General features: G+C 37.2%; 1 protein-coding gene and 1 long non-coding RNA gene across 7 annotated transcripts in view; both read right to left on the bottom strand.

The window, feature by feature from the left end:
- Window positions 1–25,068, bottom strand: part of kif21a (kinesin family member 21A) — a 69,954-nt gene that overhangs the window by 4,121 nt on the left and 40,765 nt on the right. For 2 of the 6 annotated variants that reach the window (XM_073868358.1, XM_073868362.1), the window contains 12 exons: window positions 22,129–22,230; window positions 21,881–22,046; window positions 13,118–13,138; window positions 12,270–12,327; window positions 12,119–12,173; window positions 11,600–11,787; window positions 8,356–8,481; window positions 4,699–4,835; window positions 4,028–4,202; window positions 3,033–3,197; window positions 1,254–1,371; window positions 529–699 (listed from right to left, as the gene is read on the bottom strand). In XM_073868358.1, the coding sequence (XP_073724459.1) occupies window positions 529–699; window positions 1,254–1,371; window positions 3,033–3,197; window positions 4,028–4,202; window positions 4,699–4,835; window positions 8,356–8,481; window positions 11,600–11,787; window positions 12,119–12,173; window positions 12,270–12,327; window positions 13,118–13,138; window positions 21,881–22,046; window positions 22,129–22,230 (1,482 nt within the window). The remainder of the gene's footprint in view (window positions 1–528; window positions 700–1,253; window positions 1,372–3,032; window positions 3,198–4,027; window positions 4,203–4,698; window positions 4,836–8,355; window positions 8,482–11,599; window positions 11,788–12,118; window positions 12,174–12,269; window positions 12,328–13,117; window positions 13,139–21,880; window positions 22,047–22,128; window positions 22,231–25,068) is intronic. The other 4 variants (XM_073868359.1, XM_073868363.1, XM_073868360.1 and 1 more) reach the window with 4 other exon arrangements.
- LOC129434878 (uncharacterized) lies at window positions 14,365–18,428 on the bottom strand. The gene is made up of 4 exons (XR_012369907.1): window positions 17,618–18,428; window positions 17,298–17,401; window positions 15,924–15,995; window positions 14,365–15,834 (listed from the first exon to the last, which is right to left on the bottom strand). It is a non-coding gene; the product is annotated as an uncharacterized lncRNA (long non-coding RNA).

Raw genomic sequence — 25,068 nt, 5'->3', positions numbered from 1 at the left:
GCTGTACTAACTTCATATGTTTATGCCTTAACTCAGCATTAGTTCATTTTTAAAGGTGTAGCGCAGGATTTTCTCGAATTTTAGAAAAGAACCGCCTTCTCCACTTCTTAAAAAAAAATGCAATTGTGCAACACTCCTGAATGACAACTAGGAGGACGAATAGTCTTGATGATCCACCCGGAAAAAGAAAATCCTCTGCAATACCTTTAAGTTTTGTCTTAGTTCATTATGGACCGTTATTATAAAGTGTAACATTTGAAGAGTTTCGTTGCAAAACGAGATAAATCCATTTTTTAACATTTTTGTCAAAACATGTTTATTATTATGTTATCATGCTATTATTTTGTTTTATGGTGCTACTTAGCTGTATTTTTTAAGTTATGAAAGTTTAAATCAAAACAAACCAACTGCAGTTGAACTGATGTTAATTGGAATGCACAACCTAAAAACGGGTTTTCTGAACAATTAAATAAATCTCATTTTGCAACGAAACTCTTCATTTATAAATAATGTATATTATGGTTTTACCTGCAACAGATCCTTGCGGGCCAGGTCCCATTTCTTAATGCCGTTGTCTCTGGAGCCGCTAAACAAACAGTCCCCCCGAACCACCAGAGACTCAATGCCATCATAGTGGGGCGGCTCAAAGTTATGTGTGGGACTGATACTACCCACAGCACCTTCTGTCACATCAAACATCTACAGGAAAGATATACAAGGTCCCATTTATAAGGGTTTTACATGAAAATGTCTTCCAAGTAATAATGGTGTATACCAGTGTTCGAATTATGTCAAAGATTATGGGTGTCCCCTAGCTAAGCCCCCCCTCCAGTCATTATAGGGTCGCAATGATCTCACAAAGCAAGATGTGATGCTGGGTCAAAATTTTTATCAAAGAAACGTCAAATGACCCCGTTACATTTTTTACCCCTCAAATAAGTGTAAAAGAAGAATTTTTTAACTCAATCCTGAATCTATCAATCTGTCAATTCCTCCAGAAAACAGCGTGAGGTACACTTGAGTTTACATTTATATTAGACAGAAATCTTTTGGATTAGTTTATTGCAAATAATGGACAGTATGTCTTTGTGGCTGTGCAGCATGAGAATTTTACATTTATATAGTATTTAAATTATTGATTATTTTTGCATTATAGGAGGTCCCTCAACTCTTATAGGAGGTCTGGGACCACCCCTGCACCCCGCCTATTCGAACACTGGTGTATACACATGCACACACAAACATATACACACCTTGATGTAGTGATCCTTTGAGCCGGTGATAACAAGATCTTGTCCATTACAGGTCTGATCTACAGTCAAACACATGACTGGACTCAGGTGCCCCATTAACTTCCCTGTAGACACGAATCTGACATAGAGAGTGAGTGTGTCAAATAAAATATACAGGCACTTTTACTTTTTACATTCTTATTAAAACCTTTTTTACTATTTTTGTTTTTGTTAAAGTCACATGAAGGCTGTCTTAAAAACTTTTTAATACTTTTTCAAATTGGATTTAAATGCCTTTAATGCATAGTTTTGATTATTTTACTCTTGACTGTCAGACATAAAAATGCAATAATTAAATCAGCAAAAACTAAAATTATTCTTTTAACATATAACTTTGAATTTAGGACACAGAAGGGCGGTTTCCCGGACAGGGATTAAACTAGTCCTAGGCTAAAATAAATGTAAGAGCTGTCCAATCTGAAAACAACTTGCACTACATATCTTAAAATACACGAGTGCCCTTTGTTTTGCCTCAAAATGCACACAAGTAATGTTTTTAGTAGTGCTGGGCAATGATCAATCGCGATTAATCGCATACAAAAAAAGCGATTTTTTTTTGCATAAAATATGTGCGTGTACTGTGTCTAATTATTGTGTATATTTAACCACACACACACTCATATATTCATTTCAGAATTGTTTTACTTATATATTTTTTATTTTTTTATTTTTAAATAGAATATATAAAAATATAAATAAATATATATAAACATGTAAATGTTTCTTAAATACATACATGAATGTGTGTGTATTTATTTATACATAATAATTACACACAGCACATACTCATATATCATGCCAAAAATCACTTTTATTTTGTATGCGATTAATCGCGATTAATCTTTGCCCAGCACTAGTTTTTAGTAAGGCATGTTTGTTAAAACTAGTTATATTTCTTAATTAAACTAAGGCCTAGTCCTGGCTTGAGCTAATCCCTGTCTGGGAGACCACACCATAACCACATAAGTGTTAAGCTATAAAATCATTCGTAAAAAATTTAGTAAGTAAATCTCTTAAAAGGATTATTGTTATTCCAAAATATTAAATGTTAAATTCACCAACAAAATGCAAATATAAATGATGTGGAAATGACTTTTATTGTTTAAAAAAACGATGGTTTGGATAGTGTTGGAAAGAATAGACCCAAAAAAGTGAAATCATAAAAAAGTAGTTCACTTTTAATAAATCTATATGGTGGTCAAGGGTGTCGTAAGCCAAAAAAAGTGTGGGTGTGTCCAAAACATTTCCTGGAGTAAATGTTATTTTCTTGTATTCTGGTGAGAGTATGTGAGCAGTGCGTAGTGGAGCGATGTGATTTTTCCTGGAGCGAGGAGTGGATTTTTTGAATGTTGGAGTGTTGTGATTTTCTCTCGCTCTGAAAACGCTCCACTATCGCTCAATCACAAGTCACGAACCAGGACTAAAACCACTGTGAGGCAAGGCAGGGAAACTCAAAATATTTCGAAACATATTTTTGCCCCAACTGCATTTGTTTTGTATGTTTTACTAGTGCTTACACAAACATGTATATAAGTATATATCTCGTTATTTATTATACATGTTTTAATGATATTTTTACTGACCCCCTAGCGATTTCTGCCTGTGCAACTGAATTTTATGATGGACAAATCCATAAGTCAAAGTAAAAGAAAGACAAAAAGATGGATTTGGGTCATGTCCCACCCACATATAATGGTTCTGACCCCCATGCCAGATATAGAAATGATATAGAAGTTATACCGTCTCAGGTCCCACATGCGCACAGAGTTGCCTGCAGCAGCGTAGAGAACGGTGCCGCTCGGGTTCAGATATATTTGGTTGATCTGGTTCTCTCCGGCCGGGATGGTGACGGTGCGGTTCGTAGTGGCTGCACACGTGTCACCAGGATTCACCAGACCTGATGAACTAAACCAGAGACAGAAACAGACCTGAGAAGTTCATTCAATGATTACAAATGACTTTAAATGCACTATATAACAGAACCATAAGGACATTTATAAGGTTAACCACATCAAATGAACAGATCTGTTTGACACTACCATTGGAAAATTACTGAAAGCAAGTTTTGACCAGTAGGTGATGCTGCAGGCAAACGAATGTGGTTTTCAGGGAAATGTGGCAACAATACACACAATTCTTGCAACATTGTTAAGGCTTATCAAAGGGATCTGTGTTAAAAAAACAATAATCATGATTTGTTAATATGTTAGATCTGTTGACGCAATGGACAGAAATAGACACATTATAATTCATTTATTAATTATTAGCCAGCATTAAAGGTGCAGTGTGTAGATTTTAGCGGCATCTAGTGGTGAGGTTGCAAATTGCACCCTTCCCTTTCGAAGCACATAGAGAAGCTACGGTAGCTGTCACAGGACAAGCATGTCGTCATCTGAGACAATGTAGTGACAAACGCTCTCTGTAGAGCAGCTTGTCCGTTTAGGGCTACTGTAGAAACATAATGGCGCCTTCCATGTAAGGGGACCCACGGGGTATGCAGATAAAAACGGCTCATTACAAGGGAATAAAAACAATACAGTTTATTTTGTGAGGTCTTTATAATATAGATACCCATGTTTTTAGTGGTGTATATTGCATTGCTGTCAAAAGATCGTTCTAAAATGTACACACTGCACCTTTAAGAGAGCCCGAAACAAATGTGACAAATCATTTAAAAGAATGACATTCATGCAAATATCATCAAATATTTAATTCTGGCTTGGGCAGAGACTCACGTGAGTGTTCGTATGCACTTGGCCGAATCTCGGATGTCCCACACTTTGATGTAGGAAGTGGAGACGGTGAACACCAGACTGGAGCTGTAACGCACAGAGACGACGTTGTTGGGATGGCCGCCCAGATACATGATCTCCTGCCCAGTCACCAGATTCCACACCTTACAGGTCCGGTCTAAAGGGGGCAATAGAGTCACATTATAAACACAACAAAACCTTCAGGTTAAAACCTTACAGCAGTAAATTTACTTTGTTGTGTTCATCAGTGCCTCGTTTAAAAAAATCCTGTTAACATAAGAAGCGGTCTCCCAAAGACTATATCTTAGTAGTTATAAGGTCCGTCAAAGATGTGTTTTCTTGTATGATGCATGCTTTTGATATTTTGGTATATCAATATTTTGCCATTTATTTATTGTAAAATATTTTTTCTTTGTATAGCGTTTTGTGTTTCACAAAAAGGTTCTCTAATTTATATCAAGAAAAATCAAGTTGCTACTGTGACAACTTACCCCATGCAGCATAATAACACACCCCACTATATAATATACACTAATAATAAACTCAAATAATATAAGTAACAGTTTGTTACAGGGCTTGTAAAAAAGATTTTAAAGCAAAAATTCTCTATCCAACAATTTGAGAGATGATAAATGAGGTTTATAGATGAGGACCTTTAGATCCAGTGAAGAGGAGGTCATCGGTGGAGTCGACACACAGCACAGCTTTACTGTGACCCTCGGCTATATGCACGCACTGCAGAGATCCGGCACGACTGCTCTTCGACACAGGAACGGGGCTGATCACACCTCTGATGCACGTCAACAAATCAAAATTCAGCGTCAGTTGATTCCTCTACTAAATCTGGTGTAAATTATAAGATTTCAAAACAATAAACATTGTTGGAAAAGTTTATGGATAAAACAAAAAGAGCATGCGTGCCAGTGGACGACATTATGAAATTCCTCTTCATGCAGCATAAGAAACATGTAAAGAAAATGAATAGTGTGGGTTTTTTTGTGTAAGAAGACCTCAAAGAAAAAACAAACCTAAATTTGTAGTGACACGATCATACATAATACAAAAAGTAAGTGCTTTTCCTTGTGATTTCTTCTATTTTGAAGTGTTTCATGACTTGTTTAATGCTAAATGTGTCCCAGTTTAAAGACACGTGGCTGAATTTATGTTTTTTGTGATATAAAAAAGCCTTTTAAATGTTAATGCTCATATTGTTGACAAGTACAACTTGTCATATGAATAGTTCTTACATTGTTTGTTCATGTCACATAAAAGTAAAAATAATAAAGTGTTCAAATATTATAAAGACTATTTTGCAAGATGTAAACCACACTGGTCCAGAAACACATTGTTTTCTTTATTTCACAAATATCTTAAAGATGTTTGTTTAACTTTTTGATTCCGTTCTACACTCACCTAAAGGATTATTAGGAACACCTGTTTAATTTCTCATTAATGCAATTATCTAATCAACCAATCACATGGACGTTGCTTTAATGCATTTAGGGGTGTGGTCCTGGTCAAGACAATCTCCTGAACTCCAAACTGAATGTCAGAATGGGAAAGAAAAGTGATTTAAGCAATTTTGAGCGAGGCATGGTTGTTGGTGCCAGACGGGCCGGTCTGAGTATTTCACAATCTGCTCAGTTACTGGGATTTTCACGCACAACCATTTCTAGAGTTTACGAAGAATGGTGTGAAAAGGGAAAAACATCCAGTATGTGTCAGTCCCGTGCACAAAAATGCCTTGTTTGATGCTAGAGGTCAGAGGAGAATGAGCCGACTGATTCAAGCTGATAGAAGAGCAACTTTGACTGAAATAACCACTCGTTACAATTGAGGTATGCAGCAAAGCATTTGTAAAGCCACAACGCGCACAACCTTGAGGCGGATGGGCTACAACAGCAGAAGACCCCACCGGGTACCACTCATCTCTACTACAAATAGGAAAAGAGGCTACAATTTGCACAAGCTCACTAAAATTGGACAGTTGAAGACTAGAAAAATGTTGCCTGGTCTCGATTTCTGTTGAGACATTCAGATGGTAGAGTCAGAATTTGGCGTAGACAGAATGAGAACATGGATCCATCATGCCTTGTTACCACTGTGCAGGCTGCTGCTGGTGGTATAATGGTGTGGGGGATGTTTTCTTGGCACACTTTAGGCCCCTCAGTGCCAATTGGGCATCGTTTAAATGCCACGGCCTACCTGAGCATTGTTTCTGACCATGTCCATCCCTTTATGACCACCATGTACTCATCCTCTGGTGTCTACTTCCAGCAGGATAATGCACCATGTCACAAAGCTTGAATCATTTCAAATTGGTTTCTTGAACATGACAATGAGTTCACTGTACCCCACAGTCACCAGATCTCAACCCAATAGAGCATCTTTGGGATGTGGTGGAATGGTAGCTTCGTGTCCTGGATGTGCATCCCACAAATCTCCATCAACTGCAAGATGCTAGCTTATCAATATGGGTCAACATTTCTAAAGAATGCTTTCAGCACCTTGTTGAATCAATGCCACGTAGAATTAAGGCAGTTCTGAAGGCGAAAGGGGGTCAAACACAGTATTAGTGTGGTGTTCCTAATAATCCCTTAGGTGAGTGTATATGTTCTGTTTGCTCTATTTTATCCAAACGGTTATGTAGTGTTAAAAAAACAGGAGGAAGTGCTTCCTGTGAGATCGCCAATACACAATAGTATCGGGGGGCGGGAAATAGTTTACTTATTTATTTATTTGTTCATTTTTTATTTATTTATGAGAAGCCACTTGATTGGTGGACAAAAAAGAAACAATGGCACCACTGTCATGACCGCAACCTTCTTTAAACTGATGCCATTAATCCGAGCGCGTCATTAAAGCCCAGGCGCTCTGACATTTCTTGCCTCCCAGGGAGGGGGAACAACTCATTTGCTGGTTTTAACCATAGACATTATTTGGGTAGACGCCTCATGACGTGCTGGAACGTAATCCAGCGTTGCCTCCATATTGGTTGGGTCACTTCCCTCTACGCTAGCACCAGAGTCAACCGGAGTCAACGGAGAGCGAGCAACTATGCCCGCATTTAATAACCGATGCAGTATTGATACCAGATCACATAGGATTTTCTTTCACAAGTAAGATTAAATAACAATTTTGGTTATTTTACCATTTATAATATTATGTCATCGTAACTAACGTTACTTAAGTGTAATCAAACCGTGTGAAAATCCAGTTATGATTATTGTAGTTCGGGATACACCTTCCTCAGTAGAAATAAATGCAGGGGGGAGCACTGGGGACCCTTTCAAGATGGTGGCTGCGCTGATACCTCAGCTCCAATAGGCAGCGTCAGTCTATGAGGCGTCTACGTATATAATGTCTATGGTTTTAACCTTTTGTGTGCCTAACAACCTCTCTAGTGCAAGGAAATGGCAGAGCGGCGCGTATTACAAGCTCACGTGTGAGCCGAGGAAGAGTCCAAGTCATGCGCATTACAAGTTCAGGTGCTAAAAGGAGTCCATGCTGCGCGCAATCAGGTCCAAGCAAGAGTCCAAGACGCATGCATTAAGTCCAGGTGCGTGTGATACTATTGTCTATCGGCACAACCCTATCTGTCAATGTAACAGAAAAGATAAAGGATGCAAATAATCAGAGCAGTCAGCGTTTGTAAGGCAAGAACTTCCATTCAGCTCGATGTTTACATGGATTTGGCATTATAAGGACATTAAGTATATTCAGAGTTTAATATCTGCATCTGTCTCTTGCTGCAAAGCTAAAGATTAAATTGATCTGTTATGTAATAATACATAGCATGAAAACTGCATGTCCTTGCATGATCAAATCTAAGCCAAAAAGCCACGCTGAGTTGACATTTTGTCACATTTTATGTGAACTATTATATAATATTATGATTAGGAACTGTATGGTGAATAGGAGTAAATAGTATATATTTATATATGAATACAGCTTTTTACAAGCATTTTGTTGAAACATACTGCAATAAAACCAACCAAGAATAAAAACTGATTTCAGATATAACGCATTTTGGAAGGTCTGATGGCATTTACCAGAAAAATTGGTGTAATATAAAAAAAAGTGGGACTCTGAAGTACTCGTAATATTGGTATTATAAAGCTAACAGCGTCATTATAGCAGTCCGTGTCCATGCTTTTTCCATAAGCAGATGTTTTTTGTTAGCTTATATGCCAAACTTTATACCAGATCCAGTAGTTTGTTAAAAATATTAGCGCATTAGGCAAAAATTGTTTTTCAATATCAAGAAGTTGCAGTTGTAACATTCTGCCACTGGGGGAGCTAGCTCTTACTGTATGATCTCTTTAGCTTTAGCCTTGTCAGCTTGTCCCTTGTCATAAGTCTTCCTGCGGGACACAGGGGAAGGTTCCGGCACTCTCTTTTGCCCCCCTGTTGGAAGTCTGTTGCCAGAGCTGCTACTTTAAGATCCATTTGCATTGTGACAAAAAGAAACATGAAATAAAACAAAAAGACGGAACAGAAAATGACACCAACATAAGATGGACAGCATGCACAGTAAAGCAAACAAATATTCTAACATAACCTGTTAAACCTGTTAAAAGATTACATGTAAAATGCTGATTAAGAGGGAGGATTAACAAACAGCTATTCTTGCAAAAACGCTTGATTCATGATTCATTTTAAGTTTGCAGATTGATGTAAACCCGCAGTCTTTCACAAGTGCTTGCAGTAGTGGCAAATTGTCCATTGTTTGGCAAATATCTACCACCACTGGCAAGTAGTTCAGCATTTCCAACTTCCTATTCAAACACACTTAAATTGCCTTGTCAGTTCATTAGTAGAGACTCCAAGATGGGAAGTAATGGGGTCAGATGTGGGAGAAAGCCAAAAGTGTGCCTCCAGAAACAGGATTGGGAAACGCTGTTCTAGTGAACCTTTAGAAAAGCTGTATAACTGTATAACTGGTAAGCAGTTAACGTCAAATTTCTACTGCTACACTATTGACAAGCAGTTCTTGGGTAAACGTTTGGAAAATATACACAGCTGACTAGCTGCACAAAAACTGGCAAGCAGTTTTTGTGCCAAATGGATAGCACTTGGCAATGTTCTATTGTTGCACCACTGGCAAGCAGTTGTTTGGCAAACCTTTGACAGATATCTACCACTACCGGCAAGCAGTTCACTGGCAAACCTATAGCCAATTTCTATTGCTCCACCATTCATATACATATCTATCACAACTGGAAAACAGTTCACTGGAAAACCTTTGGCAAATATCTACCACTACTGGCAAAGGGGTTCTGTGATGAACATTTGGCAAGCAGTTCTCTTGCAAACCCTTGTCAATTTTTTTACTGTGGTACTACTGGCAAGCAGTTTTTTTGGCAAACCTTTAGCCAGTTCTCTTTCAATAAGGTTCACTTCGCATTGCGTCGCTGCTCCAAGAAAAGCCCTTCTTTGCCATTGACTTCAAGCCCTGCAGCAGATTTTACGCCTAGGGTCTTCCCCTGCCACTAAAAGAGTATTTCCAGAAGTACGTTGTAAAAGGTCGCTTCAACATTGTGGCTCATGCCGGGTCCCTTTGAACTGGAGGATTGGGCGGCTTTGGATGAGGACTCCACTGCTACAGAAGAGCCCAGCAAGACATGCCCCCAGCCTGACTTTAAGCTCGTGCGGATATTGATGAGTCAGGCCCCCGACCCAACTGCCATTAGAGACTTGCGCAGCGCTACAGATCTAAGAGCTATGGCTAGCCTGGTCGTCCTAACTTGACGGATATCAAGGATGCACACTGTGTTGCTCTCCTTGACTCCCCTGTGCCACCGTCGGGTCTGTTCGGTGCCACGGTAGAAGGTTTTACCCAGTTTCACGGAGGCTCAGAAATCCTCGCAAGCTATGCGCCACTTCCTGCACAGTCGCCCGCCTCCTCGACTGATGTCGGCCATCCTAAACCACCGCCAGCTCAGTGTCCTAAGTCTGCACCGCCAGCACAACCTCAGCAGCACAGACCTGAACCGGAGGTCAAGCGTCAACGCCCGACATGAAGCGCCGGCCCCCCATGATGCCGTGGTCCCCGTCCTAAGATCACGCTGGACCCAGCGCCACCGCCTCCCTGAAGTGAAGCTGAGGAGGAAATGAGGCTTAGGTCCCGCTACGGCCGGCCCACCCTCGAAAGTGCTGCGTGTTTCAGTTCCCTCGGGCGCTGGACACAACCTCGCTTCAGTCGAATAAGGGCATAAGCCCAGCCCTTTCGCGGGTTTGAACACCATTGGTCTGTAATTTTTACAGACAGTAACCAATAGGCTTCAATCACGGGGTAAACAGGAGTTTCCCCATAGTGTCAGCAAACTGACACAGTGCTTGTTCCAATTATTTCAGGGAACCATGGTTACGTAAGTAACCTAAACGTTTCTACTGTCTCACGATACATATACACATCTATCACAACTGGAAAACAGTTTTTGGTGAACTTTTGGCAATTATCTGCCACTACTGGCAAGCAGTTCTTTGGCAAACCTTTGACAGATATCTACCACTACTGGCAGCAGTTCACTAGGAAACCTTTGATAAATCTCTACAACTACTGGCAAGCAGTTCTGTGATGAACATTTGGCAAGCAGTTCTCTTGCAAACCCTTGCCATTTTTTTCTGCTGTTATACAACTGGCAAGCAGTTTTTTTGGTAAACCTTTGACAGATATCTACCACTACTGGCAACAGTTCACTGGGAAACCTTTAGCCAGTCTCTACTGTCCCACCATACATATACACATCTATCACAACTGGAAAACAGTTTTTGGTGAACCTTTAGCCAGTTTCTACGGTCCCATCATACAGTGCATATACACATCTATCACAACTTTAAAACATTTTTTTTTGTGAACCTTTGGCAATTATTTGCCACTACTGGCAAGCAGTTATTTGGCAAACCTTTGACAGATATCTACCACTACTAGCAGCACTTCACTGGGAAACTTTTGGCAAATCTTTACCACTGCTGGCAAGCAGTTCACTGGCAAACCTTTGGTCAGTTTCTACTGTTATTGGCAAATATCTACTAATACTACCAATGCAAGCAGTTTTCTTGTGATGCTTTGGCAAATCTCTACCACAACTACTATGCATTTCTATTGGAAAGTTTATACAAATATCTATCACCACTTATAAGGTATTTTCTGTTAAGGATTTCTCCTGGAAAGTTTAGTCATGCTGGCAAACAGTTCCCAAGCAAACCTTTGACTATTATCTACACTACCACTATTAGAAAGTAGTTCTTTGGCAAACCTTTGCAAAATAACTACCACTACTGAACCTTTGGAAATTCTCTACCACAACTAGTACGCAGTTCTCTTGGAAAACTTTGACAAATATCAACCACTACAGCCAAGAAGTTTTCTAGTAAGCCTTTAGAAAATATCTCTCACTTAACAAGAGTTGACAGTTTTACTAAGAAATGTAAATTGTAAGGAAGACAAATCAGGCGTAGTTAGTTCATGCATAATGTAAGATGGAGCAGTTAGTCAATTCAGTACAACAAGACGACATTAAGAAGCACTACCATTCTGCCTACACTTACATGCTACCCATTCTGGAGGTCAAACCAGCAGGAAGCATGTAGTCCCTGTCTCTGACTGTATTTCCAGCGGACTCCAGGTCTCCAGCCGCCTCTATTGTCTCACTCATTGGGTGTAGAGGTGTGTCTGGGCCACAGTCACTGTTGTTAACATACAGTAATTCCATTTGAGTAGTGGTTCTTCTTCGAGCCTGTGTTAGAATTGCAAAAATATAGAGATATAGATTGTTACATTGGGATGTGCAAGTAGTTATTTTGCAGCTGTTTTTATGCAAAGCAACTTAAAACCAGAGTATACTTGTGCAGACAATGCACGAAACCTAGGCTAAATGCAGACCATCAGATCAGCATTCAGCCTATATCATAAGACAATCTTAAGGGTCAATCACTCCAGAGAAACATACGGTAAGGTTGAGCCGTTTTTATGGTTCACCCTTACAAACCTTTTGCTACCCAAGACCTTAATTTCTAAAACCCTGATCATTACTCACCATCTCACTAACTTTAAAATGTAAACCATACCTTGGTCCTAGATTTGGTCTCGCCACATAACTTCATGATGTCTGAGGCCAGTGTGCTGCATTATGGGAAAATATATTGACTTAGGTTTGTTTGTTTATTAAAGCACAGACATTTAAATACACATATTTACCATTAACAGATGTTTACTTACATTCCTTCCACAGCAGGACTCTGAGTGGACTCATCGCTGCTACTGTCATCTCCATTTTCTAAATGAGGAAAAACAAAAGGATGGATATTCCTGAAACCACAATGGGCTGGTCAGACCTTCAGAACATCATTAAAGACCCCATGAAATGGTTTGACAATTTTCCCAAAATTCCCATGTGATTTCGGATCTGGGCCAAAGTGGTGCGGATCTAGTTCTGAGTCGTCTACAGTCGAGACTTTCATTAACTTCAATATAAAAAGACTATAAAAGTTTATATCTGCTAAAAGATTAATGTTGTCAACTTGCAGGGGTACAATTTAAATGTTGATATCATGGGGTCTTTAACAACTTCATAGAGGTACCTAATATATATATAATATTGATCTGCAATGTTTAAATAGACTTCTTCAGGAGTGTGGTAGTAATACAAAGATAAAGCAAATGAGGTTGAGTTAGGCACAGCGCTACCATGCTAGTTTCTATAGTTGCTGATCCAAACCGTTTTCCGACATTGTCTGCAACCAAAAAGAGGCTAGCAAAATATAGTTGTGTAAAGGAGGAATGAGGGAACAAAAATGGTAAATCGTTAAACAAGGATAGAAATTAGTATGTCCCACAAGGACCAGAAGAGTCGTCACATTTTCCTGCCAAGGGACTGTGACCTATGCTAGTGCTTATAACTAGCATGTTGCTAGGGATTGGTGGTTTAATATGGTAACTGGTAGAGGAGGTGTGGAAGGATGAACGGAAGCCTCATGCACCTGCGGATGGGACCGCTAGCCTGTGGTTAGTCCGAGGTGGTAACCATGCACTCATTATAGAGAGAGTGTACGGCTACTGGTACTCACCCGAGGGCATGTTACCTAGTTCTGTTTCGAATCAGCCAACAGGAAAACAGAGAAAAATCAACTTAGAAATAAAAAACACATTCCTCCAGAGCAAACCAAATCTAACCAAAAGAGAAAAATTAATAAACTAACATAAATGTATAAAAATATGACTTCATGACTCGTCCTACGCAGCAGTCTAGGTACAGATATTTGTGAACTAAGATATTTCTGATCTAAATGGTAGTGATGTAGTATTCGAGTCCGGTCTCGAGACCAATTTCTGCTTTCTCGGACTCGTCTCGGACTTGTTCCTTCAAAGACTCGGTCTTGACTCGGTCTCGGACCACAGTGGGAGGAGAAGGACTCGTAATTTCAGACCGAGTCCTCGAGACCAACGCGTTTTTTATGTTCATATAACAAAAACACACAACACATAACAATAATAATAAAATGCAATGTTGACGGCATTATTTAAAAATGACATCCTATGGTGCAATGCAAAGATAATGCATAAAATTGGGAAATATTGGAAAATGTTATAAAGTAGCTGAGCCTACTAATTCAGACATATCACTAGAAAATTTTTATTTGCTCTGCATGTCCTAACTAGGATTAAAAAAGTCAGTGTGGGCTTAACATGTTGATGACAAAGCAGCACTGTTGAAGCAGTTTAGAAAAGTAGGCAGAAGATGATGCATGTGGAAGGGATTTTTTTAATGATAGTCCATATTAAGACGTTAAGACTGCTCCTCTAAACAATTTCCAATCTAACTCAGTCTGTAGGCCTAACTGTTGATTATTAACGGGGGTGATATTAAATCATGAATATGAAAACTTGCATGTTTTTATGGTCTTGGTCATGACTCGACTCCTAAGGGACTCAGACTTGCTTCCCCAAAGACTCGGTCTTGACTTGGACTAGACTGTATTTGAAAACCAACGGACTCGTTCTCGACCCTTCAAAGACTCGGTCTTGACTCATAGGCGTAGGCGTTACGAAACATTTTTCTTTGAATATAATATTCTTAGAGGTGCATCAGAATCGAAACAGAAGATGATGTATCAATGCACGGATCATTAGGAGTTTATAAAGATGTATCGCCGTATCGATATATTAAACACACTCCTGTGTGCTACCAAGTTGGATCAAGACAATTTGGCATCCCCAGTTCACCTAACCTTGTTGTTTTTGGACTGTTGGAAAGAAACCAAAGTACATAGAGTAAAACCACAGTGACACAGGGACCCAGGTGAAAAAAAAGTGCACTAAAATACACTTTATTTAAGTACACTTAGTACACTTTTCCACAATATACTAAAAGTGCTCTATTTTCGCACACTAATTTTGAACTTAATATACTAAAAAGTAGTATTTAGTACTTCTTAAGATGAACTTAATACCATCTTAGTGTACTCAACTGTGCTATTTTGAGACACCATGAAGTTGAACTAAAATGTCATTTTAACATACTATGTCTGTATTTAAAAAAATATATTTAATTATAACTTGAAGTATACTTAAACCTACCTTTAAGCATTTTTAAATATACTTTAAAGTATACTAATGGTATGTTAAAATAATATTCCAAATGTATTCCCAGGTGAAAAAAGTTCACTAAAATACACTATTTAAGTACACTTTCCACATTATACTAAAAGTGCTCTATTTTCGCACACTAATTTTGAACTTAGTATACTAAAAAGTAGTATTAAGTACTTTTTAAGATGAACTTAAGACCATCTTAGTGTACTCAACTGTGCTATTTTGAGACACCATGAAGTTGAACTAAAATGTCATTTTAATATACTAGGTCTGCATTTAAAAAATATCTTTAATTACAACTTGAACCCACCTTTAAACATTTACGAATCTACTTTAAAATATACTAGTAGTATGTTAAAATAATATACCAAATGTATTCCCAGGTGAAAAAGTTCACTAAAATACACTGTAAGTTCATAACCTTAAGGTACTAAAAGCGCTTTATTTTCGTGCAGTAAATTGTGCTTAATATAGTAAAAAGTAGTATTTAGTACTTGTTAAGACAAACTTAAGACAATCTAAGTGTAGTCAACTGTGCTATTTTCTAAAACTGTATTCAGTTTCAACTTGAAGCACATTTGAAGCCACCTTTTAAACATTTATAAATATAATTTAATAATATTACATAAATAATATAGCATACAAAATGAAATAATAATATATTGCCCACACATTTGTATACATAAAATACATCATTTCTAATGTACTGTATGTGACATTTGAATTACAGTACAGTATACTACTAGAATGTTATATATGTAGTATTTTACCTGCATGTTTGCCTCCAAAACATGTTTTAACTCATTCTAAAATGATACTGTTTCTTCCATCATTAACAACTAATTAAATGTTAAAGAAACAACTAAGTATGTATTTACTGCTATTGAAATGATTTTACAATATAAAACAAAGATCAGTGAAATGCAATGAGCTACTTTTATCAAATTGTGGAACATTTATACATCAATATGAAAAGTACACTATGAATATGCAACCATTGAATATTCATATAATCATAATAATGTTATTCTCTAAACAAAAAGTTACTGGGAAAAATGCAGAAGTGCATTTGAACTAACTCGAGATAAACCTGCAAATGGCTGAACCAAAACACAGAGCAGTTTAAATGTCACGTTTAAGTGGAGGGTCACTTCTTCTTGCCATTCAGACACTGAAGACTTAATCACAAGGTCTTTTAAAAGGAAACAGAATATATACAAAATTAACCAATAATTAATGAACATAGATATGCATTAGAATTTTGTTAACTCCTCAGTTTACCTTTTAAATCTTTGACTGTGTCCTCATCAAGCTTGACACGAGTGTCCGTTTGATCCGTCACTACATGGCACTCTACAAGTTACATTGAACATATAGGGTTATAGGAGGCTTAACTCACTGACACTAATATAATGCAACCTGTGTGTACAGGATATGCTTTACTTTGATAATTGTGTTTTATTTTAACCAAGGGCATTTTTTATTGACATGTCTATTGTGGTCTTGCTTACAAGAAAAGTTCGCCTCTGTTTAAGGAGATTTAAGGAAATCAGATGTCATGCCAATGGACTCTATGCACACTAAACTTCCACGTTTGACTCAAGGTTAAGTTTCTGATACGGGAGATTTAAAGCAGAGTGACAGCAGAATCGCTAAAATTTACTCATTTGCTGTATTTACCCAAATTTACAACCTATGATGTGTGAAGAATTGTCCAGATGTGCAAACTGAGAAAGGTTGCAAGTTTTATGTGTCTTGTCTATGTAATCATTAAGATATATTCAGCTAGCCTGTACTAGCAGTGCTTACATTGTGCTGTTTTTTTACAATTCATCCAGCAGGCTAATCACATTAGTAAAATATTATTGTCTTTGTAATGTTGTCTAAAAGTGTCAGGTAAAATAAGAGAGACAAGTGAGATCTCACTGTTACTGCTATATGAGGAAAAAGCAAAACGAACAGAATTACATATTATGATATGATGCTGATAGTGTAAAATGTGACATTCAGAGTTTTACTGTTTTATTGTGGTATATTCACGCTGATTGTCAAAAATTTTTACTTGGTTATTTTTGAGTTAGTATCTTGAAACATTAGAGGGTGTAAAAAAACAAAGTAAAAAAGACTATGGTAAAATTCATAACCACAGATGTTATTTTCAGAGAAGACAAACATACCTTTTAGTCTAGTACTAGCATTGCATTAAAGCGTAACTAAACCCCTGGTCAGAGCCTGACTCCACCCACTGCCAATATTTGAAAAATGCAAGAAAAGTTGGCAGATCCCAACGGAGATAGAGAGGACGAACTAAGCTTGTACCAAGTGTGTGGTGAGATCGTGACAAGGGTGTAGTGAGTTTGAACCTGGTTAGTCACGACATATTTTTTGGACCCAACATCGAATAGGAAAATTCAACTGCAGTAGCCACCGTTCAACCTGAAGAGGGCAGCACTCAGACGTTTTTACACCATATATTGTAGTATTGAAACACTTTATATCCAAATGTCAAAAAACGTACACTAATAAAGCATCATTCTTACAGATCATTAACTAAAAAAAGTTGCTTTAGGGTTTAGTTACTCTTTAAACAATAGCATTAGAAAAAGGTAAAAGTGATCTAAATGTTATACGAATACTGTAGAACTAAAAACTTACCACCAAGAATAAGTATTTTTATGGGCCGTATCTTCATCTGTTCATCTCTACTTTGACGTATTAGAAATTCTCGGCTCTGATTGGTCAATTTGAATGCCGCTGTGCTAAAAAAAGACAGGCTGTTATGATTTCTGAAATACAACAAGAGAAATTAAATGCCTAACTTTACTCACAAAAAATGTATGTTCCAAAAGCCACACAACATACACGCTTGAAGAAGCTGGGTTCAAATTAAGACATACTGTAATACTAAATGTTCTACTTATTTAATAGTTCACTAAAAAATCTAAAAAGCAAAAATCTGTCATCACTTAACTTACCCTCATGTTCTCTCATTCATCTTCAAACAAAAACCGAGGTACTTTAATGAAATCCAAGAAACGTAACGTTATATATCCCCTCGATGTCAGATCCACTTGATACCTGAACTAAAAACTGCTCACATTTCAAAAAGTTAATCGCAACAACAATAAAAACATCGCCGAAGTAATCCATGTGAATCGCGTTGTTTCAGCCAAGTCCTCTGATGATCACTATATATAATTTAACAGTTTTAGTTTCAACTTTTAATCCACATTTACCAACGATCACGCACGTTGTGTATCAAACAACTGAATCAGGAAGCCAATGTGACGTACTGAATCCCAAGAACCAATGAGGTTTAGTCACGTCCGTCACGTGTCTTGTTTGAATATAAACACTAACAAATGTATGTGGATTAACTTTGTAAAATTATTATATAATGCACGTTCAATGATATGATGTTGAAATTGCAATGTTAGCCTATTAAAATTAATGTACATGTTTTTTAAAAATATATGTTTTTTTTTTCTCAACACTAAAACTTCTGTAAAACCTCTAAAACTTCTGTAAAAGTATGCTTGTGTTTAACATATATTTTTTTAAATGTGTAATTTAAGATATATTTTTCCCAGCGTACCTGTAGTGCTCTTTTTAGAAATATGTTAAATGTATGCTTGAGTTTAGCATACTTTTTTAAAGTGTAATTAAAGATATATTTATTACCAGTGTACCTCTAGTGCACTTTTTAGAAATACATAAAAAGTATGCATGAGTTTAGCATACTGATAAAAAGTGTAATTAAAGATATAATTATTACCAGCGTACATCTAGTGCAGTTTTTAGAAATACATATACTGTATGCTTTAGTTTAGCATACTTATAAAAAGTGTAATTAAAGATATATTTATTACTAGTGTACCTCTAGTGCAGTTTTTATAAATACATTAAAAGTATGCTTGAGTTTAGCATACTTTTTAAAAGTGTAATTAAAGATATAATTATTACCAGTGTACCTCTAGTGCAGTTTTTATAAATACATTAAAAGTATGCTTGAGTTTAGCATACTTTTTAAAAGTGTAATTAAAGATATAATTATTACCAGCGTACCTCTAGTGCAGTTTTTATAAATACATTAAAAGTATGCTTGAGTTTAGCATACTTTTTAAAAGTGTAATTAAAGATATAATTATTACCAGCGTACCTCTAGTGCACTTTTTACAAATACATTAAAAGTATGCTTGAGTTTAGCATACTTTTTAAAAGTGTAATTAAAGATATAATTATTACCAGCGTACCTCTAGTGCACTTTTTACAAATACATTAAAAGTATGCTTGAGTTTAGCATACTTATAAAAAGTGTAATTAAAGATATAATTATTACCAGCGTACCTCTAGTGCACTTTTTACAAATACATTAAAAGTATGCTTGAGTTAAGCATACTTTTAAAAAGTGTAATTAAAGATATATTTATTACCAGCGTACCTCTAGTGCACTTTTTACAAATACATTAAAAGTATGCTTGAGTTTAGCATACTTTTAAAAAGTGTAATTAAAGATATATTTATTACCAGCTTACATCTAGTGCACTTTTTAGAAATACATTAAAAGTATACTTGAGTTAAGCATACTTTTAAAAAGTGTAATTAAACATATATTTATTACCGGCTTACCTTTAGTGCACTTTTTAGAAATAAATTAAAAGTATGCTTGAGTTTAGCATACTTTTAAAAAGTGTAATTAAGCATATATTTATTACCAACGTATTTCTAGTACACTTTTTTTAAATACATTTAAAAGCTATTTAACATATTTTTAATACACTTTAAATAAGCGCGTTGGGAATACAAATGTATTAAAAGCATATTACTTAAATTTTAAGTATATTTTTAATACATTAAATACAACTTTTTTTTCACCTGGGGAGAACATGCAACCTCCACTTATGGCGCTTTTCCAATGCGTAGTACCCCACGGTTTGGTTTAGTTTGGGTCGGGTCAGCTTACTTTTGGGAGCTTTTCCATTAGGTGCAGTACATGGTACCCGATACTTTTTTTCGTACCACCTCGGTTGGGGTTCCAAGCGACCCGAGCTGATACCAAACGTGATGCGAAAACACTGTAGATCACTGATTGGTCTCAGAGAATCATCACTACGCGTCATCGCTATAATGTTAGCTTTACCTTTATTGCTAGCTTGCGCTGTCTCAAGCAAACATGTTGTCATCTGTGCTCTGCTTTAAGTTCCCAAACTTTATTTTAGCGATGAAAAACATCCACATGTTGAGAATCGGGAACACCCACTGATCTATATAAATGACTGGATTGCGCATAGAACGCTTAACGTAACTGCGTGAGGTGAAGCCAGCGCAGAGTTCGAGCCGCCATCTTGGTATACCCAACCGGCAGAGAGCGTCATTGACTTCCATTCAAACTCATGATCAAAATTTACCCCCTTTACAGCGTATCAGTTACATAAGGTTAATTTTTAGGATATGTGTACGTTAATTATTTGTTAATTCTGGTGTTATTTGCAATGTTTATGTTTTAATCGGGCAGGATAATGGATTTATAAAAAACCGTTAAGGTGAGTGTGTCTGTTGCATTTGTTAATGACACGGGTATAAATAAAGTTTTGTTTGACATTCAGCTACACTGTGACGGTCAGCGTTATTTCTTTAAATAAGTTTAGGTAACTTGTAAGTTTAGATAAAATAATTACAAAACTAACAAATTATTGCATGCACATACGGTACAAAGCATGATTATTTATTTAGATTTCAGAATGAGCACGTTTATTGTCATTAATACTTAATATGCTGCGGTCTGTCTGCTGATTTGATACTGTATAAAGATGAATGTATAATAACTGTTTAAAACGCAAAATGTACAACTTTCAGTAAATAACTATTTACATGCTTTGGACGTTTGTGTTATAATAATGTACAGGGTAACTTCACATATAAAAACGAAGACGAGTAATGTGATGTTTTATCATTAAAATCTGATAATGTCCATTGATTTAATAGAACGTTTGGGTATACCAACATGGCGGCGCGGTGGCTTCACAAGTGTGACGTCATGCGCAATCCAGTCATTTATATAGATCAGTGGGAACACCATAACAGTTTTTTCCAGACTTGCAGTTTGTGGCGGCACATTTGCGACGAGCACTTCAGCATTATATATGCTTAAATGCAACTTCAATGAGGCTCAGCGGAGCGCCGTCGACTGACGCCACGGGTGTTTGAACAGAAACTGAATGTAAGACAGAGGAAGTGATAAACGCGATGCGCAAACATCTATTTGTGGTGGTCAATTTAAATTTTGTGGCGGACTGAGAAATAAATAAATGTATGGGAATGTACAGCGACGCTCTCACTTGTATGATGTCACAGCAGTAGGCAGCGGAAATACAACGACACGCCTATAATCCCTCCCACTACGAAGTGATACCAAACTCGATGGAAAAAGCAAACCACGCCAAAGTGAGGTGAACTGACCCGACCCGACCCAAACTAAACTAAACCGTGGGGTAGTATGCAATGGAAAAGCTCCAAAAGATAAACCTCCCGTCCCAGCTGAGGCTCAAAAACTGTCAAGCAACAAAGCTGCCCATTAAGCCACTGTGCCAACCCAGGTGCTGTTATTTTAATGCATTGCATCTTTGTGCTATCATCAATAAGCTTTGGATCTGAACCCCCTGCTGAAAAAAACAATAGAAACCGTCACAGAAATTCTGTTGGTTTCCATTAAAATACCGTTAGGAACCATTAGCCTTTACCATTAAAACCACTACAAAATTTCTTTTTTTAAGGTCCGGAACAACAGAAATCAAGTAGAGACCACAAACCAGTCGAGACCATCAGCCCTAGCTGGTGTAACAAGCTGGTTTAGCTGTGTTTTGTTCAATGGACTCAGCTGGTCTGGCTGGAAGACCAGCTCACCCACCAGCTCAACAAGCTTTGCCAGGCTGGGAGGACCAGCATAACCAGCTACTGACACCATAAACCAGCTACCAGCTTATGGTGGTCTTAGCTGGATTTTTCAATAGGGAGACTATTATAGTTTCCATTACAACCAATACAATTCCCATTAAAAAACATTAAATTGAACAGAATTTATGTGATGGTTTCTACTGTTTTTTTAACAAGGTCCTTGGTTGCCTCCTATGGAAGTGGGAGGCTCAGATATTTTGGCAAACTGATGAAATATAAACAGGTCTGATCAATATGGTCAGATTGGATTGGTTTTGAGTGTCTAGATGCCATGAAGTCCCTACCCTGTAGAGCATTCCCCAACAAAGCATCCAGTTCTGGGTTAAACTCGGCCTTCTCCTTCAGCATGTGGAACAGCAGCTGGTTCTGAGTGGCACTGTTGATCTCAGTTTGCTTGAGACGGCCCTCCATCACCTTTATCTGAGACTCTTTCTGAGATGCCTGTAGACCCTGTTAAGAACCAATCAAATGCCGAGTCGAGAAAAACCAAGTTAAAAGCATTCAGCTGAATAATGGCTCTGTGATCTGATACCTTATTTATGGCCATGGACATGAAATGATCGAGAAGAAATCGAGCCTCAGCCAGAGTGCAGGAACCAATCACAGCTGAGACATCAACAGAGTCGCCCTCCTCCTACACACACAGAAAACAATCCATTAAATAAGAGCAATGTCATTTAAAGGAACTATAATCATTAATGAGTGATTTGATTTAATACAAAATGTGTCATTTGCATTTAGAGGGTTTAGGTTGATTGATTATACTAATTATTAAAATGACTCATTAAATGAGTTCACTAAAATTACTAGAAGACTTTAAATTGATTCTGAATCAATTGAGTGTAATACTCTAACTGTAGGTTCACACCAGACGCGAGTTCACAGTTTCCGCGAGTAGATTACATTCAAAGTCAATGCAAAGACGTGATCAGACACGTCCTCGCGTGGGGCCTCAAACGCGTCTTCGCCCAAGTTGAAAATATTCAACTCGAGTGAAAAACTTGTATGACACGAAGTTAAATCCCGCGAGTAATCTAGACCGAGTAACGGGATGCCCCACGTTTGGTGTGTAAGAGTATTACACTAAATTGATTCACAACCATTTCAGTGATTTTAAAGTCTTCTAGTAATTTTAGTGAACTCGTTTAGTGAGTCATTTCAATAACTTGCTTAAAATAAGTTGAATTAATTGAGATTCATCAGTAATTTTTAGTGAATAGCAATGATATGATTAATGAATTAATCACAATAATTGTAGTAATTTGACTCATTTCAGTGACTTGATTCATTTACATTACATGTATGCATTTGACAGTAGTGCTGCCTCACGATTAGCAAACTGACCTAAGGAAATAAGTTCTAGATTTTTTATTAGAAAAAAGTAAAATAATAATATTAAAAAATATATAACATTTTTGTGAATTTGTGCTTAAAAAAATCTTGAAATAGTTGGACTTTTTTTCTTAATCACTCAATTCTAAAAAAAAAAAATCTTGAAAATTTTTCTTACTCCATTGGCAGATTTTTTTCATGGGTCTTATTTTCTAAGGTAGTTGAAATGGGAGTAGCGTTGACTGATCTAACTTTAGGTCTTATGTGTTTATTATCATTTCACATAATGAATCCACTGACGCGACACAGCATATGTGAACAAACACTCGTGTTCAAATACTCGTGCACGAGTTTTGGGGGGCGTTCCCTAGAAATGAGCTGTAAAGGAGGGGGGCTGTTCTTACGCATGCGCTCATTTCAAAAACTCAGTAACAGTTTTTGGATTTTCAGTCGGCGAAAACATCCTCTTTTGTGCCTTTAAAAGTGGACTCTCCAATCTCTTGATGAACCACAATGACAAGCATTCAACCAGTGTACACTTACAGCCAGACATACTTATCCAGCGTGGCTTACACCGCATACATTTCAACAGCTCGACACAAGATTGCACTGCAGCCCTTCCGGTGCCCTCAATATCCAAATTTACTCACACTTTTATAGGCCACAGATTATGCCAATTAAAAAAAATGTAATATAAGTCTCAGGTGTGCCTAGAATGTGTCTGAAGTTTCAGCTCAAAATACACTACAAATCATTTATTATAGCATGTCCAAAAAGCCCATTATTTGGGTGGTCACAAAAAAGTGCGTTTTCATGTGTGTAGTTACACTGCAAAAAATGACTCTCTTACATAGTATTGTTGTCTTGTTTTCAGTACAAATATAAAAAAATTCTTAAATCAAGATGTTTTTTCTTAATGAGCAAAATGGCCTAAGAAAATAAGTCTAGTTTTTAAACAAAATGTATTAAATTTAAGTGATTTTGTGGATAAAACAAGTAAAAATTCTGCCAATGGGGTAAGCTATTTTTTCTTTAATTGAGTGTTTAAGAAAAAAGTTAAAGATATTTTTGCTTACACCATTGGCAGATTTTTTTTGCTCGTTTAATCTACAAATTCACTTAAATTTTATATTTTTGTCTAAAAACTAGACTTATTTTCTTAGATTATTTTGCTTATCAAGAAAATACATCTTGACTTGAGACTTTTTAGATATTTGTGCTTAAAACAAGACAAAATACTAACTAAGAAAGTCCTAAATAAAAAAATTATTTACACTTTCCGAAAGATGGTTTTGGTCCTTTAAAGGCGGAGTCCACGATGTTTGAAAAACGGTTTGGAGAAGGAGACGGGCCGACTACCAAAACACACTTATAGCCAATCAAATCAAATCAAATGCCGGGTTGCGTATGTGTGGGGCGGGTCTATCAACAGAAGGTCCAAATTCTATTGGGGTAGGGGCGTGTTTGTTTAGGTGAATTCAAATATCAACATTGGCTTTCAAACATCATGGACTCCTCCTTTAAGGTAGTTGTTATCACGCTGATATATGTTCAAGTGTTCATTTTTGTGATAACTTTCATTTTAGCTAGTAATTTGATGCTATAGAAACGGGGCGTGTCTTTATGATTGGCATGGTTGAATTGGTCGTGCCAGCGTTTGGGAGGAAGTTTGATACCGCGGCTCCGCCTCTGGCTCCACGGACGATTCCTTCTGCGCATGCCTTGGCTCCATACTGACGTTTTTACGTAACATGGCGGTGACCATGGTCGGACATTTTTGGCTTCAAGTCTATGCTTTAAATGCAAATGAGCTACAGCTCCTCACTCCCTTACAAACAGACAGTGAGCGTTTTCGGGTTAAAATAGATCCTGCTAATACAGTCTGGGACAATTGTATATTTAGCCGTATTAGAGCTACAATGTGCTAACAAATACATTTAGAAAAGCTTTTGGGTAAAATTATCCAGTCATTCAGTGGCCGTGGGTGGGGCTTTATCAGTGTGATGTCATATTAACAAGAGAATCAAAAAAGCATGTCTAATGAAACTGATTTGGTTTATTTGGGATTAAAAATGAAGGAGAGGGTGGATTTTTTTCATTGTAGGTTTGTTGCCAACACACATTTATGTCCAAACACCTT

This window comes from Misgurnus anguillicaudatus, chromosome 6 (genome assembly GCF_027580225.2).
Source record: "Misgurnus anguillicaudatus chromosome 6, ASM2758022v2, whole genome shotgun sequence".
NCBI classification, from domain to species: domain Eukaryota; kingdom Metazoa; phylum Chordata; class Actinopteri; order Cypriniformes; family Cobitidae; genus Misgurnus; species Misgurnus anguillicaudatus.
Note: the sequence above shows the minus strand (reverse complement) of the source record. Positions and strands in the feature narration are given on the sequence as shown.